The sequence below is a fragment of the Nerophis lumbriciformis genome, linkage group LG14 (genome assembly GCF_033978685.3).
Source record: "Nerophis lumbriciformis linkage group LG14, RoL_Nlum_v2.1, whole genome shotgun sequence".
NCBI lineage: Eukaryota > Metazoa > Chordata > Actinopteri > Syngnathiformes > Syngnathidae > Nerophis > Nerophis lumbriciformis.
In genome coordinates this window covers 19,433,824-19,451,639 of record NC_084561.2, presented here as the reverse complement: position 1 = coordinate 19,451,639, position 17,816 = coordinate 19,433,824, and the positions used below count along the sequence as shown (strand labels likewise).

The window sequence follows — 17,816 nt, the reverse complement described above, 5'->3', positions numbered from 1 at the left end:
CATATTACATATTACACACAAAAAAATCATCTTAATCTGGTGTTTTGAGTACACCTTTCAGTTTATGTTGAATATTGATCAATCAGTTAATCACTTGCTTACACAAATTAAATTAACTTCAGAAAAGACCCCAATATTTTGACAGAAATGCAATTTTATTGTCAGAATTTCATACACAAATATTATTTAGTTTTACTTGAATGCACGTCATTGATTAAAACTTGGTTGAAGTATAGTATGAATGCACACTTGAAACAATTTCACAACATTATCGCAGATAAGATGCTGATGTACTAGGGATGTAAGGGTGATGTAAATATCGTGGCATTTTGGTTTCAAAATGCTAGCAATAATGCCGTGGTATGTGACTGTATTAAACTTGGACTACTCCCGTCAATGTAGGATTTTACGCTATTATATAGGCTGGCTAAATGTTATTGTTTTATGCTTGTTAAACTGGATGTTTACATTGTCAGTTTAAAGACACTAAATTACATTTACTTGAAATACTTGATGTTCGTGCACTAATATTTGCACTTAAAAATACTTATTTATAGTAATAATTATGATTAGAACCTTTGAGCATTATGTTTGTGTTCAATTACAGTAGGTGTGTTTAATTGAAACATTCCTGCCAATTCATTTTACACACTATGGCATATTTACTAAGCCTTTAGTTTTTGACAATACCTCAATAATATCGTAACGGTAACGTACTGTGAGATTTTTATATTGTTACATCCCTATGATGTACACCAATGATAAACACATCTATAAACATGACTGAGTGCACTGTGTGGTCAAAAATGAAAAATAGATTGCATGAATAATTTGCGTTTATACATGATATTGTGATAACTTTTTGTTATTATCACACACGTTAACTTTGACATCCCTGGTTCATATCGATAGTCCATCCATCCATCCATTTGCTACCGCTTATTCCCTTCGGGGTCACGGGGGGCGCTGGAGCCTATCTCAGCTACAATCGGGCGGAAGGCGGAGTACACCCTGGACAAGTCGCCACCTCATCGCAGGGCCCATATCGATAGTCATTATTTCTAAACCACAACATAACTCATGTCTAGTGTGCAAAACAATCTTCAAAATAAAAGCATGACAGTATAAACCTGACAAATTTACTGCACCAGCTTTGTTAGATAAGAATATAAAGTGTTGTAATGTCGGAGGAATGATGATGCGGCAGGATGACAAATACACATATAAGCCTTTTATTGGCGTCAAAACAAGACAGCGCTGTACGGTCGGGTTGCTCAATCTAGACGATATGAATAATATAAATTTGGCCTACGATATGGCTTTTAATACTTTTGTCATATCGTGATGATGCACGTTGACACATTCTACAAACCCCGTTTCCATATGAGTTGGGAAATTGTGTTATATGTAAATATAAACAGAATACAATGATTTGCAAATCCTTTTCAACCCATATTCAATTGAATGCACTACAAAGACAAGACATTTGATGTTCAAACTCATAAACTTTATTTTTTTTTTGCAAATAATAATTAACTTACAATTTCATGGCTACAACACGTGCCAAAGTAGTTGGGAAAGGGCATGTTCACCACTGTGTTACATGGCCTTTCCTTTTAACAACACTCAGCAAACGTTTGGGAACTGAGGAGACACATTTTTAAAGCTTCTCAGGTGGAATTCTTTCCCATTCTTGCTTGATGTACAGCTTAAGTTGTTCAACAGTCCGGGGTCTCCGTTGTGGTATTTTAGGCTTCATAATGCGCCACACATTTTCAATGGGAGACAGGTCTGGACTACAGGCAGGCCAGTCTAGTACCCACACTCTTTTACTATGACGCCACGTTGATGTAACACGTGGCTTTGCATTGTCTTGCTGAAATAAGCAGGGGCGTCCATGGTAACGTTGCTTGGATGGCAACATATGTTGCTCCAAAACCTTTATGTACCTTTCAGCATTAATGGCGCCTTCACAGATGTGTAAGTTACCCATGTCCTGGGCACTAATACACCCCCATACCATCACAGATGCTGGCTTTTCAACTTTGCGCCTATAACAATCCGGATGGTTATTTTCGTCTTTGGTCCGGAGGACACGACGTCCACAGTTTCCAAAAACAATTTGAAATGTGCACTCGTCAGACCACAGAACACTTTTCCGCTTTGTATCAGTCCATCTTAGATGAGCTCAGGCCCAGCGAAGCCGACGGCGTTTCTGGGTGTTGTTGATAAACGGTTTTCGCCTTGCATAGGAGAGTTTTAACTTGCACTTACAGATGTAGCGACTAACTGTAGTTACTGACATTGGGTTTCTGAAGTGTTCCTGAGCCCAGGTGGTGATATCCTTTACACACTGATGTCGCTTGTTGATGCAGTACAGCCTGAGGGATCGAAGGTCACGGGCTTAGCTGCTTACGTGCAGTGATTTCTCCAGATTCTCTGAACCCTTTGATGATATTATGGATCGTAGATGGTGAAATCCCTAAATTCCTTGCAATAGCTGGTTGAGAAAGGTTTTTCTTAAACTGTTCAACAATTTGCTCACGCATTTGTTGACAAAGTGGTGACCCTCGCCTCATCCTTGTTTGTGAATGACTGAGCATTTCATGGAATCTACTTTTATACCCAATCATGGCACCCACCTGTTCCCAATTTGCCTGTTCACCTGTGGGATGTTCCAAATAAGTGTTTGATGAGCATTCCTCAACTTTATCAGTATTTATTGCCATCTTTCCCAACTTCTTTGTCACGTGTTGCTGGCATCAAATTCTGAAGTTAATGATTATTTGCACACAAAAAATGTTTATCAGTTTGAACACCAAATAGGTTGTCTTTGTAGCATATTCAACTGAATATGGGTTGAAAATGATTTGCAAATCATTGTATTCCGTTTATATTTACATCTAACACAATTTCCCAACTCATATGGAAACGGGGTTTGTAAGTGTCTACCGCAAATTTGACAGCCACAAGTGAACTAACACATGTTCTCTCTTGGTTGATATATAGGAAATTCACTGCCAGCCATGATTTGATGTTGAAAATACAGTGTGTCGTCAGGAGACATGGCAATATACACTGTGGTAACTGATGCAGTGTCTCCTAATGATGTACCCTAGAGGCAGCATGTAAAGATTAAAAAGACTGGAACCTAAAATTGAGACTTTGGAAACCCCACATGTATCTTTGTATCCAGATAAATGTAATGATGATCAGTATGTTTTTAAAAAAAAAATAACCATGCTGACATTGTTCCGACAGGCCAAGTATGATGCTCACCAAGAGAAGAAACTGCTGCCGAGCAACAAACAGGACCTGATGTCCTTTGACAACCCAGCATTACAGAAGCTTCAGGCCAACGGGTCAGTGCCTTTCTCCCATGGTTCAAAGCAGCAGCAGCAGCAGCAGCACAGTTGGAACAACGTGCTCACCGACCACTTCCAGTACAGTCGCCAGACCTACACGTCAAACTACAACAGCAACCACCAATATGTGGTGTAAAAGAAGATAGACATGAGTTTGTGTGTGTGTGCGCATGTGTGTGTTTGTGTGGTACTCAACATCCCAGCCGCACTGGTCTGCTCTAAACATGAGACTCAGGCCCAGCGCAGACAGGAAGAGCAAGCTCTGTCATGAAAGGGTCAGTGACCTCTCCCATGCCCCTTAATGTCCAAACCTCGCTGCGTGATCCCGTCCATCACACACAACGCTCATTTCATCTACAGATGGTGAGTGATGGATACAACCTATTGTTTTTTGTTTTTTTTGTTTTTTTTTACTTTCAAAGGGAGTGATGTCAACTGCTCCTCACGCCGACAGTCTGTCATGTTACATCTGGTAACAAGCGGAACGCCTTAATGTTTGGATTTTAGGCTTGTACTATTCTTCGCCAAGCTTGTGTCAACACAATTAGCCCACGTCAGCGCACACACACAGGAAGCATTCATATCCCATCAGACTTTGAATTAGAAAAAGGTGTGAGACAAGTTCTGATACGCGGAACAGTCAGTGACCACTACTATTTTCTTACAGCGCTGAAAATAAATCAAATACTGAAAGTTTACGGAACAAAAATGTCCTTGTAAAATATCCAGTTTTTTAAATTGTTCAAACTTTGTGTAGGAGGTGTATGGATCGCAGTCTGTTTTGATATTGATCCCTGGTATTTATTTATCAGGCCGAGTGGGACATCCTCTCTCCTGTCCAGGCCAAGTGTCAACCCTGAACCAAAGCTCCTCTGTCATATTTAGCCTGTCTTGAGTTTGCACATAATTTAAAAAGAACAAGTTGTATAAGAGTGTAGGTGGTGACGAACACCACTTACAGTACATACTGTACCACACGTGACATATCTTGTCATAGAACCAGCGCTTCGTTTTGTGCAATAATCCATTGAACTGCCAACCGAGATGGATTATGGATGAGATTGCCATTGATTGCGGTGTCGCTATATGGGTTATTTATTTGGGATGGACACTGAACATTTTGATGCAGCAATTTAAAGTATGTGAGTTGTTCTACTGTTTTTTTCCCAATATTTGCTAATGGTTTAGTGTTGCGGGGACAATAAGACACTTCCACAAGGAACTCGCATACAAACACAGTGTGTGGTTAAATATCTTTAAATCAATCCACTCTTCAAATAACATATTTTTATAAGTCAATTAGAGTTATTTTATGTCTCATATAATCCCCTCCTAAAAATGTACTCCTTTTCCCTTATGGAAAATAATGTTACATCAAAAGGCAGATTGACACCGTGCACTTAAGCAATGTGAAAAGTTCCATAATTACATGTATTTAATCATGCTTATGTTATTACTCACCATCAACCAATAGAATATAACATGTAAAAGACAGGATATGTTGACTGTCAACACATCTCTTATTAATTATTCAATCATGCATTCATTTTGGTCTTTGGTGGTTTTACACAAAAAGTTAGGAATATTCGGTTTTCAGGTTCAACTTCAGGATGAACCTAAAATGCACTTTGCTTTGTAACTTGTCACTCCATTAAAACTAAGTTTGAAGTGAAAAGTTCCACCATTACAATGACATTAAAGCTTGCATTGGTGCACAATTGCACTTTTTTCATCCCACATCTTTTTGGTATAATGCAGCTTTTCATGTTTTGTTTTTGTGAAATATAGAAACCACGGCAAACTATAACCACAATAATAAAGAAGAATACCTCATGCAGAATGTTTTGATACGGCATCTCATTGGTGAGTACAGTATCAATAAACAAAACTGTCCCACATTAGGTTGAATCAAAACCTCTTAAAACCAATCTTTTGATAATAATTACATGTATTTAATCATGCTTATGTTATTACTCACCATCAACCAATAGAATATAACATGTAAAAGACAGGATATGTTGACTGTCAACACATCTCTTATTAATTATTCAATCATGCATTCATTTTGGTCTTTGGTGGTTTTACACAAAAAGTTAGGAATATTCGGTTTTCAGGTTCAACTTCAGGATGAACCTAAAATGCACTTTGCTTTGTAACTTGTCACTCCATTAAAACTAAGTTTGAAGTGAAAAAAAAAAAATACAGTTGTTAGCACTTTATAATAAGTACACAGTCACACTATTAAGCATTAGTAAATACTGACTTCAATAATTTTACCAAGCATATTGCAGTTTATAAACAGTTATAAATGTTTTACTCATACTGTATTAATAAGCTCAGCTATAAAAAAATAAAATAAAAAAGCTTAATGGTTGCATTTTTACACTTTATAGATGATTGATTCAGCATTTTCACATTATGTTTAGGTATTGTCAATAGTTGTTCGATCATTTAGAAAGTGTAGATAAGACTTGATGATCTCTAGACATTGTATATACATGTACTTACAGCATTGAGACATGTACTCATGGTTTATGTTTATAACTGTCTTTAAAAAGCGTACTAAAGAGTATGAATGTATTCATCAAATAAGCTTTACTAATGTTAAATGGTGTGTACTTATTATAAAAGGTTCCAGTTGTTCTTGTGAACCGACTAAGAAATGACGATCTAAGAGGTGTGTTTAAAAACTCTCGATTAGAAAGAAATGGAAGCTTGTCAGGTTAAGTTGGCAAGATTGCATCCATTCTTACTTCCTCATATCATGTTTTGTTTGGTGCTCATGTTGCCAAAAGCAAAGTGCACCACGAGGTGGAGGCCTTGCCTTTTTGTTGGAGTTGATGAAATGACTTTCTGATTGTCAAGCTGCTTATTTGAGTCTGGTGGACACTACTAGAGAACTTGCTCAATTTCAAACTATCCGCTTTTATTTTGATCACTGGGATGTATAGTACATGTCAATAAGGAAGCGGGTGGTTTCTTTGTAAAACTTGTATGATTATTATTTTTCTGTGTCTTTCAGAGTTTATACTCAACTAATGTTTATAGATTTTTATTTATGGTTGTCTCAGTACAAAACATTGTAACATCGGTGCAGCTCCGGGCAGTTGTGTCGCTGATTATGATTTAGAAAATGCTATTTTTAAATGTGGAAAAATAAATAGAATACTGAACTGATCTGTATTGAATGTCTTTTTTCAGATATGTTTTCAGTTGGGACAATCAAAAAACAGGTGCTTGTTTAGACACAAGACATAATACTTAAAAAATACAGCATGAGGAACAACTTAAATTATTATTAAACATTTAGATTGCTGGGAGCCATCAAAACATTTATTAGAAACAAACCAGATGCTTCCAAAAATAAACAAAACAAAACTGTTCAGTGCATTTCTGATATCAAAGACTTACATCACTCACTATAGACATTGTTTGAATTAAATGACACACAAAGATTTAAGATTCTTAAAGTTAGTCCCTTGGCTCCAAGGCACTCAGTTTGTTTTTTTAAACCTTACTGATCCTTGGAGCGAGTCAGTATTTTTAGAGGCTAAATTAGCTGTAATGTGGTTTAAAATGCAGAGCCTGATGGTGGAATATAAAAAGCTCTAGCACTTTTTCCACTGAGGGTCACAGACTGAAAAATCAAAGGCAGTGAAGAAAATATATTTCTCATTTTCAAAACCATACAGCCATGTCAGCTTTGTGTATTAGCATCAACATAGCATCAACGGAACGACACAGGAGGTCCTTCATACCGACAGCCATCAGACTGTATAATGCATATGTTCCTTGAGTATATGTAGAATATATTTATATGATATATTATATATATATTATATTATTTATTATTAATCTTGTCTATTGTGAGCAAACTGTGGTGCTGAATTTCCCCCATGGATCAATAAAGTACTTTCTATTCTATTCTATTCTATTTCAACTTTTACATTCACTCTTTTATTTCACTTTGAATTTTTTTCAGTATACTGTTTTCAGAACGTGCCGAGAAAAAAAATTGCTGCAAAAGGACCCCGAGCCGCTCTTTGGACAACCCTGCTGTAGCAACTTGTGAGCATATTTTCATTTAATTAGAACAGTGTTGTGCTAATATTGGCCACAATAATCATGATGTAACACGCTCATTTCATCTCGAGGGAATCAGTCCTTTCAAGGTTTTACAGGCTTTTGTAGGTGATTGTTAAAATGTCTAATTTCTTTGTAGCTTTTTTAAAAAAAAAGTTGAAATGTTTTCAGGCTAACTTTTGTTCAATAACATTGCTTGTTATTTTTATCCGTTTATCAACGTGCCGTGGCCGGGGATTAGAACCTGCGCCATCTGCATAGTGGCTACACCACTTTTTATGTAAGTTGCCATTACAAAACACTATTTACAATGTAAAGAGTTACGTGAATATGCAGGGATGCGGGATCTACTTCCATATCAGATTTGGGTTTTAAAATGTATTATTGTATTGTATGTTTATTATTAGTCAAGGTTTGATATCCTGTAACATTGCAACTTGTTATTCCATTGAAAAAATAATTTTTCAGTGTGGATTTCTTATATTTAGATTAGAATATGGTGCACTCAATAGGCTCTTTTGACTGACTGAAAATAAATCATGAAATAATTAAAATATTTAAAAAAATAAGTACCTGTACTTTAAATATTGATATGATTATTTAAATGATTAAATACATGTATAAATTAATGGCACATTTAATAGCACATTTATGTATTTCATTCCAATTAATTAATGACACACTTGACTAATTATTTAAAGATTTATTTATTTAATGTTGTTCCATTTAACCCACCATAGGTTATGTGTTACGTCCAACCTCTAATATATTATTAAAAGTTATTTAAGTGCAGGGTTCGTACGGGTGCTTAAAAACCTTGAAAATGCTTGGATTTTAATGTTGTGTTTTCAAGATTTGAAAAATGCTTGAATTTTGGGTGAAGTGCTTGTAAATGTTTGGAAATGTTCATCATATTTCTCGGCAGTCTGACTTAATAGGCTAATTATAAAATGGAAAAAAATAAAACAAGTTTCCTTAAAAATTAAAGCTACACGCTTGATCTGTTGGCTTTGCACGAGCCCTTACATTAGGTTGTTGTCATACGGCTCTGTGTCGCCCCCAAGAGGAAAGTGGTGCATTGGTCCGTCATGCTGGGAGGTTGTTATTTTAATGAACATTGGATGGAAAATGACAAATACAAAACTTTGGATAAAACGTGGACCTAATCCATGTGTAGCCTGCTGCAAAGTATGCAAAAAGGAAATCCAACATCGTTCGATGTGTTTTTTGCTCCATTATTTTGGTTGTCTACTTAACTTGTGTGAATTAATCCGTGCTGTTCGATGTCATTGAGTGCTGTAAGTAAGAACAAAAACAAGAAATGTGAAAAACAACACAAATGGAGACATGTTTGCAAACACCAATGACATTGAATAGTCTACTTCATTTTTTATGCCCCATTCAGTTAATAACTGCTGGTTCAATGTTAGGCTTTGGTTTTAGCAGATTTTCCGTATTTTTCCCATAGACAGCATTTGGTGACCTCAAACAACAAGGCTATGGATTGATTCACGCTGCTTTTCGCCTTTTGAAGGGAAAAACTGGAAAACTGATCTTGAAAGTCCTTAAAAAGTGCTTGAATTTGGCCATGGAAAAGGTGTACGAACCCTGTAAGTGTCATCTAGGCTTGGAGATAGTGAAAGTTCTCCCATGTGATTATGTAAAATATATATATATTTTTCCAAATAATTAAATAAATAATTTTGTCCCATTTGACCCTCCATAGGTTCTGTAACATCTAACCTTTATTATATTATAGTAGGTCAAATGGGCTTGTAGATAGCGGAAGTATTCCTATGAATTTATGTAAAATAAAATGAAAAAACATGTTTTCAAATTGAATAACCAATTTTTTAAATCGGAAATCCGCTTTTTTGCGAAAATTTCACAAAACTGAACATATTAAGGTTTGGACTTAACTGGAAATATGGTGGGTTAAATGGACAACATAAAATACATACGTCTTTAAACAAATTGTCATTAATTTTAATTGATTTGAAATTGATTTAATGTGAAAATACATTTATTTAATCATTTTAATAATCATTTCAACATTGAAATAATTATTCATTTATTATTTCATGATTTATTTCCATATAGTTTAAAAATATATATATTTTCTCCCATTTGACCCTCTAATGGTCCTATAACGTACAACATTTAATGTTTTATAAGAGGTCAGTTAGGCTTGGAGAGGGTGAAAGTTCCCCCATGTAAAGATACCAAATAATCTAAATTTAAAAAAGACAAATAATAATTTTGTCCCTTAGTTCCTGCAAACGTCCAACCTTTAATATATTATAAGAGGTCAAGTAGGCTTGGAGATAGTGAAAGTTATCCCCCGTGCTTACGTAAAATAAATACATTTTAAAAAAAATAATTGTGTCCTATTTGACCCTCCAAAGGGTCATGGTCTTATAAGAGCTCAAGTGAGAGTGAATGTTTCCACTTCATGTAACAAACTTCTTCCATTAGAGCCCAACTATGTACAAATAGTGCAAATTGCCACGGTGTGAATGCTCCTTATGTGTCCTTCCTGTGATTGACAGGTGTACCAGTCTCAAGCTTGACCTTAAATAACCCTTTCCAGCTGCAAGTTTTGTCTTGTGAGTCCACTGCGCACACAAAGGTGTGGGTTCCTCCTTCAAGCAAATCTTCCTCGCGCTCAGTTCCCCGTGTGACAAAGTGTGTCTGTGTGCTACTGTGACAAAGTGTTGGCATCAGGGGGCGACGCCATGATGCTGGCGAGCATCAACTGGCTGAAAACATGGCTGCTGTCCTCCTTGATGTGTTCCGGGTAGAACAGGCGCCCTCGTTTTGTCGGGCGACCGCGAGTTCTACATCGCCTGGACAGCGCCAGGATTCGGCGAAACAGCGACCTCCTGAGGAGGATGTAGATCCACGGGTCGAGGATGGGGTTGACGGACGCGATCCGGATGGCCGCCAGGTCGGCTGCGGGGTCGTCTTCCAGCATGAGGCGGTTGGCGAACACACGGACCTGGAAGGAAAATCAAACAGGTGGGTGATGATTGTGTTCATCCAATTAGATCTAATTAGGTCATAGGTGTCAAACTCCAGGCTCGGGGACCAGATCTGGCCCGCGGCATATTTTTATGCGGAAAGATGTGTCGCTAAAGTACTTTATTGACAGGGGAAAAAAGAGATGTACTGCATTCAACTGCATTTTTAAAAACTTGAATATAACCTAACAATGCAAAAAATATACTATCATACATTCCATTTTTTTCGCGATAAGTTACAAATAAATACTTATTTGTAACTTTTGTACTTTTGGTTTTTGACCTTAAAGTCCTGCTGTGTCCAATGACTTATTTCCTGAGTTCGTAAACAATAACAAAAACAACAAAATATTTTTTTATATTGAAAAATATTGATCCAACCACTGTCGCATTGACCTTATACCGTACTTATACAATGCTTGGTATCGTTACTGTTGATATTTGTATCGATCCGCCCACCTTTGTTTACATTTAAAAAGCCCTAGCTTAGCAGTTACGGTGTGTAGTGTTGCATGTTTAGCTATTCCACGTCCTCCACTGATAATGGTACTTGTACGAAACAGTTTATTTGCCGACATGGAGGCGAGGATTGCTGACTTAGTAGTGGCTTTGCACTGTGGAGGGCATTAGCCGCCCGCATTGCATAGAAGATGCATATGCACATTATATATATATATATATATATATATATATATATATATATATATATATATATATATATATATATATATATATATATATATATATATATTAGGGCTGCAACTAACAACTAATTTGATAATCGATGAATCTGTCGATTATTACTTCGATTAATCGAATAATAATCGGATAAAAGAGACAAACTACATTTCTATCCGTTCCAGTATTTTATTGGGGGGGGGGGAAACCAGCATACTGGCACCATACTTATTTTGATTATTGTTTCTCAGCTGTTTGCAAATGTTGCAGTTTATAAATAAAGGTTTATAAAAATGTTTTTTTTTAAAGTAGCCTCTGCGCATGCGCATAGCATAGATCCAACGAATCGATGACTAAATTAATCGCCAACTATTTTTATAATCGATTTTGATCGATTTAATCGATTAGTTGTTGCAACCCTAAAATATATATATATATATATATATATATATATATATATATATATATATATATATATACACACATTTTAAAAAAAGCATATTAGGCCATCTCCATGCAACCAGAAAGAGCTTTTTAAAAAGAAATGTTTAGCTTTGCTACATTAGCATTTTTAGCACTTTTTTTGGTCATGCTAACATTAGCATGTTAACTTTTTAAGCAAAAATTTCACAGCCGCACACCTTAGATTGATTTTACTTGGTACATGACACATGTTAACTGTTAGCATGGTAATGTTAGCATGCAATTTTTTTTGTTAATTTTACAACTGTTTAATCCAAAATCACATAATTTGGTACATGGTGCATGCTAACTGTTAACATGCCAACATTAGCAGCTAACATTAGCATCCCAACTTTTTTAGCAAATGTTTCTAGCGTTTACCCCATAGTCATATAACTTGACACTTGACCTATGCTAACTGTTAGCATGCTAATTTTTTCAGCCATTTTCGCGGGAGTTTGCCTTACAGTCATCAAATTTGGCACGTGACACATGCTGTTAGCATGTTAACGTTTGCATGCTCGCTTATCCAACTATTTTTGCATGCATACGCCCCACTATCATATCACCTGGTACTTGTCGCAGTTGTTAAATGTTGGCATGCTAACGTTAGCATTACACTTCGACTTGCCCGCATCCCCGCCTCGCGCATATGGCATTCACATCGGAATTGCACAGATTTTAGTTATAATTATTACACCAATTGATACATTGCGAAAATCATTTTGAATTGAGAATCGTTTTAAATTTGAGAATCGATTCTGAATCCATGGTTACGCCAGGAATTGGAATTGGATCGAATCGGTAGGTGCCCAAATATTCACACCCTTATTACTGTGTAACTGTGTAAACTAGTCTTTAAAAATGTTAATTTATGAATGACAGGACATATGAAATATAACATTTTACCACAAACATATTCCTATAGCCGCACTGATTGGGGGGGCTCCAAATAAAATTCTGCTTCGGAGGGGCCCGATTTAGCCTCGGGGCGGCCCTGGGTCTGCCTACACACTAAAAAATAACCCAAATTTAACCCAACTGCTGGTTCAGAAAAGGATGAACCCCTCATTTGAGTTATTGTAACTCAACATTTTGGGTTCATTTTTTTCAATCCAACTTTTGTGTTTAATTATTTAACCAATAAATTGAGTTATGATAACTTAATGTTGAGTTATTCCCATCCAAACTATTGGGTTGAATTATTTAACCCAAAAGTTGAGTTCTGCTAACTCAATGTTGGTTGATTCATAACCCAACTATTGGGTTGAATTTATTTAACACAAAAGCTGAGTTGCTCACTACAATGTTGGGTTATTTCAAACCCAATTTCTGGGTTGCGCAATTTAGCGCTCCTTGACCCAATAGTTGGTTAAAAACTATACTGCTGGTTTGTCCTATACTCCTTTCCTACTACTGATCAAAATTATTTGTATTCCATTAAAATATACTCAAAAGCAAGATGTGAGTGACATTTTTTTTTTTTTACAAGAATTGCCTTGTATGGTCATAGTAGTCCAATACAGCACGCTCATATATTTTCATGTACATAAGATGTGTGATTGTAAATAATGTTAATGAGATTAATCCATAATGTATGTGTGTGTGTGTGTGTATATATATATATATATATATATATATATATATATATATATATATATATATATATATATATATACACACTATAATGCCAAAAGTATTTGGCCACCTGCCTTGACTCACATATGAACTTGAAGTGCCATCCCATTCTTAACCCATAGGGTTCAATATGATGTGGGTCCACCTTTTGCAGCTATTACAGCTTCCACTCTTCTGGGAAGGCTGTCCACAAGGTTGCGGAGCGTGTTTATAGGAATTTTCCACCATTCTTCCAAAAGCGCATTGGTGAGGTCACACACTGATGTTGGTGGAGAAGGCCTGGCTCTGTCTCCGTTCTAATTCATCCCAAAGGTGTTCTATCGGGTTCAGGTCAGGACTCTGTGCAGGCCAGTCAAGTTCATCCACACCAGACTCTGTCATCCATGTCTTTATGGACCTTGCTTTGTGCACTGGTGCACAGTCATGTTGGAAGAGGAAGGGGCCCGCTCCAAACTGTTCCCACAAGGTTGGGAGCATGGAATTGTCCAAAATGTTTTGGTATCTTGGAGCATTCAAAGTTCCTTTCACTGGAACTACGGGGCCAAGCCCAACTCCTGAAAAACAACCCTGCACCAAATTTCACACTCGGCACAGTGCAGTCGGAAATGTAGCGTTCTCCTGGCAACCTCCAAAACCAGACTCGTCCATCAGATTGCCAGAAGGAAAAGCGTGACTCACCAGTCCAGAGAAGGCGTCTCCACTGCTCTAGAGTCCAGTGGTGAGGTGCTTTACACCACTGCATCCCACGCTTTGCATTGGACTTGGTGAAGTATGGCTTAGATGCAGCTGCTCGGCTATGGAAACCCATTCCATGAAGCTCTCTGCGTACTGTACGTGGGCTAATTGGAAGGTCACATGAAGTTTGGAGTTCTGTAGCAACTGAGTGTGCAGAAAGTATTTTGAGTATACGCTTCAGTATCCGCTGACCCCTCTCTGTCAGTTTACGTGGCCTACCACTTGGTGGCTGAGTTGCTGTTGTTCCCAAACTCTTCACTTTTCTTATAATAAAGCCGACAGTTGACTTTGGGATATTCCTATGACAGATCCACGCTGGAAATCACTGAGAGCGGCCCATTCTTTCACAAATGTTTGTAGAAACAGTCTCCATGCCTAAGTGCTTGATTTTATACCCCGGGCCAAGTGATTAGGACACCTGATTCTCATCATTTGGATGGGTGGCCAAATACTTTTGGCAATATAGTGTATATATATTATACACTCACACACACACACACACACACACACACACACACACACACACACACACACACACACACACACACACACACACACACGCACACACACACATTTTTTTTAAAGACACTATTAGGACATCTCCATGCAACCAGAAGGAGCTTTTTAAAAGGAAATGTTACTTTAGTTTTGCTACTTTAGCATTTTTTTAATGCTTTTTTGGTCATGCTAGCTTTAGCATGTCAGCATGCTGACATTAGCATGTTAACTTTTTAAGCTATTTTTTACTTTTTTTTTTTCCAACTAATTTCTCTTAGTACGTGACACATGCTGTTAGCATGTTAACGTTTGCATGCTCGCTTATCCAACTATTTTTGCATGCATACGCCCCACATTTATTCCATAATAAAATTCCCCTCGAGAAAAAAGTAACTTTTTAATAAAAAGAAGCCTTCTACCCAAAAATGCATTGGAAAAACTACCCAAAAATGGTTCATAGTTTTGAAAACCCATAAGTTGAATTCAATTAATACCCTTATAACCCAAAATATGGATTGCTCTTGATTAAAGTAACTCCAAAATGTAACCCAACACTCACAACTCATAAATTGGGTTATCAAAATAACCCAATTTAAATCCAACAGCTGGTTCAGAAAAGGACGAACCCCTCATTTGAGTTATTTTAACTCAACATTTAGCATGCTGTTAGCATATTAACGTTTGCATGCTCGCTTATCCAACTATTTTTGCATGCATATGCCCCACATTTATTCCATAATAAAATTCCCTTCAAGAAAAAAGTAACTTTTTAATTAAAAAAATGCCGTTTACCCAAAAATGCATTGGAAAAACAACCCAAAAATGGTTCATAGTTTTGAAAACCCATAAGTTGAGTTAAAATAATACCCTTATAACTAGGGATGTCCGATAATGGCTTTTTTGCCGATATTCGATATTCCGATATTGTCCAACTCTTAATTACCGATACCGATATATACAGTCATGGAATTAACACATTGTTATGCCTATTTTGGACAACCAGGTATGGTGAAGATAAGGTCCTTTTTTTTTTAATTAATAAAATAAGATAAATAAATTAAAACATTTTCTTGAATAAAAAAAAGTAAAACAATATAAAAACAGTTACATAGAAACTAGAGTAATTAATGAAAATTAGTCAAATTAACTGTTAAATCGGTTGGGGACATCTCTGCGCTGCTAACCCGTCTCCGCTCGGGACGGTTTCCTGCTGGCCCCACTATGGACTGGACTCCCACTATTATGTTGGATCCACTATGGGCTGGACTTTCGCTGATATGTTGGATCCACTATGGACTGGACTTTCACAATATTATGTCAGACCCACTCGACATCCATTGCTTTCGGTCTCCCCTAGAGGGGGGGAAGAGGGGGGGTTACCCACATATGCGGTCCTCTCCAAGGTTTCTAATAGTCATTCACATCGACGTCCCACTGGGGTGAGTTTTTCCTTGCCCTTATGTGGGCTCTGTACCGAGGATGTCGTTGTGGCTTGTGCAGCCCTTTGAGACACTTGTGATTTAGGGCTATATAAATAAACATTGATTGATTGATTGTTTAAAGGTTAGTAGTATTAGTGGACCAGCAGCACGCACAATCATGTGTGCTTACGGACTGTATCCCTTGCAGACTGTATTGATATATATTGATATATAATGTAGGAACCAGAAATATTAACAACAGAAAGAAACAACCCTTTTGTGTGAATGAGTGTAAATGGGAGAGGGAGTTGTTTTGGGTTGGTGCACTAACTGTAAGTGTAAGTGTTTTTTATGTTGATTTAATAAAAATTAAAAAAAAGCGATACCGATAATAAAAAAAAACCGACACCGATAATTTCGGATATTACATTTTAAAGCATTTATCGGCCGAAAATATCGGCAGGCCATCTCTACTTATAACCCAAAATATGGATTGCTCTTGATTAAAGTAACTCCAAAATTTAACCCCGACTCAGTGGTCCTAGTGGTTAGAGTGTCCGCCTTGAGATCGGTAGGTTGTGGGTTCAAACCCCCGCAGAGTCATACCAAAGACTATAAAAATGGGACCCATTACCTCCCTGCTTGGCACTCAGCATCAAGGGTTGGAATTGGGGGTTAAATCACCAAAAGTTATTCCCGGGCGCGGCCACCGCTGCTGCCCACGGCTCCCCACTGCTCCCCTCACCTCCCAGGGGGTGATCAAGGGTGATGGGTCAAATGCAGAGAATAATTTCGCCACATCATTGGTACTTTAACTTTAACTTTAAATTGGGTTATCAAAAATAACCCAGCATTTTTTAGCACCCCTCCCCACTTACCACCAGCGGAGCCGAACAGGCCAGAACCACGACCGAGGTCATCACCAGCACCGTCATGACCTGAGTCTCCGCGGCCGAGGACAGAGACTTCCACCTGTCCCGGACGCTGCTCCTGGCGCTGCCCAGCCTGGTCACGCTGCGCCGCCGCATGAGCAGCAGCGCGCCGCACACCGCCACGTTGAGCGCGGTGGTTCCCACGATGAGCGCGACGCTCACCGCGCCGTACAGCACCGAGTAGGCGGCGGCCAGCGGCTCCGGTGTCCTCAGGTCGATGAAGCACCATGTCCGGGAGGGCTGCACCTTGCTCCTCACGGCGCCCATCGCCGGCAGACAGCAGAAGAGCACGTTGGCGGCGTACACGCACGTCAGGAAGGTCCGCGCGAAGCGTCGGTCCACCCCCCAGCGTCCGTACAAGTACGGGCAGCAAATGGCCGCGTACCTCTCCGCCGCCATGGCGCAAATGATGCTCAGGCCGGTCAAACCGAAAAAGAGCAGCAAGAAGGAGTGAAACTCGCACAGTTTTCGGGTTTGGAGCAACTTTCCGTCCATGTAGTTGGCGATGGTGATCGGACTCGCTAAGCAAGTCCCCAGCAGGTCCGTCACGGCCAGTCCGCACACCAACGTGTAGAAAGCAGAACTTTTCCTCTCCTGCCTCGACACCGTGAGGACGACGATCGCGATTATATTCCCCACGGCGCCCCCGGCGAACATAAATATCGGTAAGGACATGGTTTCTTCTCGGCGATTAGCCAGCAAGGTGTCGTTCCTGGCGCTAGAACCGTGCGTAAAGTTGGGATGTTCCACGGACAAACGCACCAGGAGGCTCGCGTTTGACAGCATCATGGCCCTTTTGGACCCGAGTGGACTTTAGGAAGTGCGTCTCGGACCGGGACTCATGTTGTGGTCGCAGTGCGTCTTCACGCACCAGTGCCACCGGGACGCACCGAAGTAGGCTGAGACTGTTATTCCACGCACAGCACTCGGATTGGACGACAGGGACTAGCGTGTCAGGGGATGGGCGGATCGATCCGAACATCG

General features: G+C 38.5%; 2 protein-coding genes across 2 annotated transcripts in view; one reads left to right on the top strand and one right to left on the bottom strand.

Moving 5' to 3' along the window:
• The window catches only part of slc35e1 (solute carrier family 35 member E1), an 18,813-nt gene extending 12,271 nt beyond the window's left edge, over positions 1–6,542 (top strand). The window contains exon 6 of the mRNA XM_061975893.2: positions 3,262–6,542. Within this exon, the coding sequence (XP_061831877.1) occupies positions 3,262–3,501 (240 nt within the window). The 3' untranslated portion in view covers positions 3,502–6,542. The remainder of the gene's footprint in view (positions 1–3,261) is intronic.
• Positions 6,444–17,710, bottom strand: LOC133616788 (prostaglandin E2 receptor EP4 subtype-like). The gene is made up of 2 exons (XM_061976392.2): positions 16,779–17,710; positions 6,444–10,446 (listed from the first exon to the last, which is right to left on the bottom strand). Exons 1-2 carry the CDS (start codon positions 17,619–17,621, stop codon positions 10,147–10,149), a joined length of 1,143 nt encoding a protein of 380 aa, XP_061832376.2. The 5' UTR covers positions 17,622–17,710; the 3' UTR covers positions 6,444–10,146.
• Between the last annotated feature and the right edge of the window lie 106 nt (positions 17,711–17,816).

Bases quoted from the DNA above. Each gene is read 5' to 3' on its own strand.
- LOC133616788 (XM_061976392.2), bottom strand. From the start codon at position 17,621: ATGATGCTGTCAAACGCGAGCCTCCTGGTGCGTTTGTCCGTGGAACAT. The intron at 10,447-16,778 runs GTAAGTGGGGAG...TTTTCCTTCCAG, and splicing joins CCTGTTCGGCTCCGCTGGTG to GTCCGTGTGTTCGCCAACCG.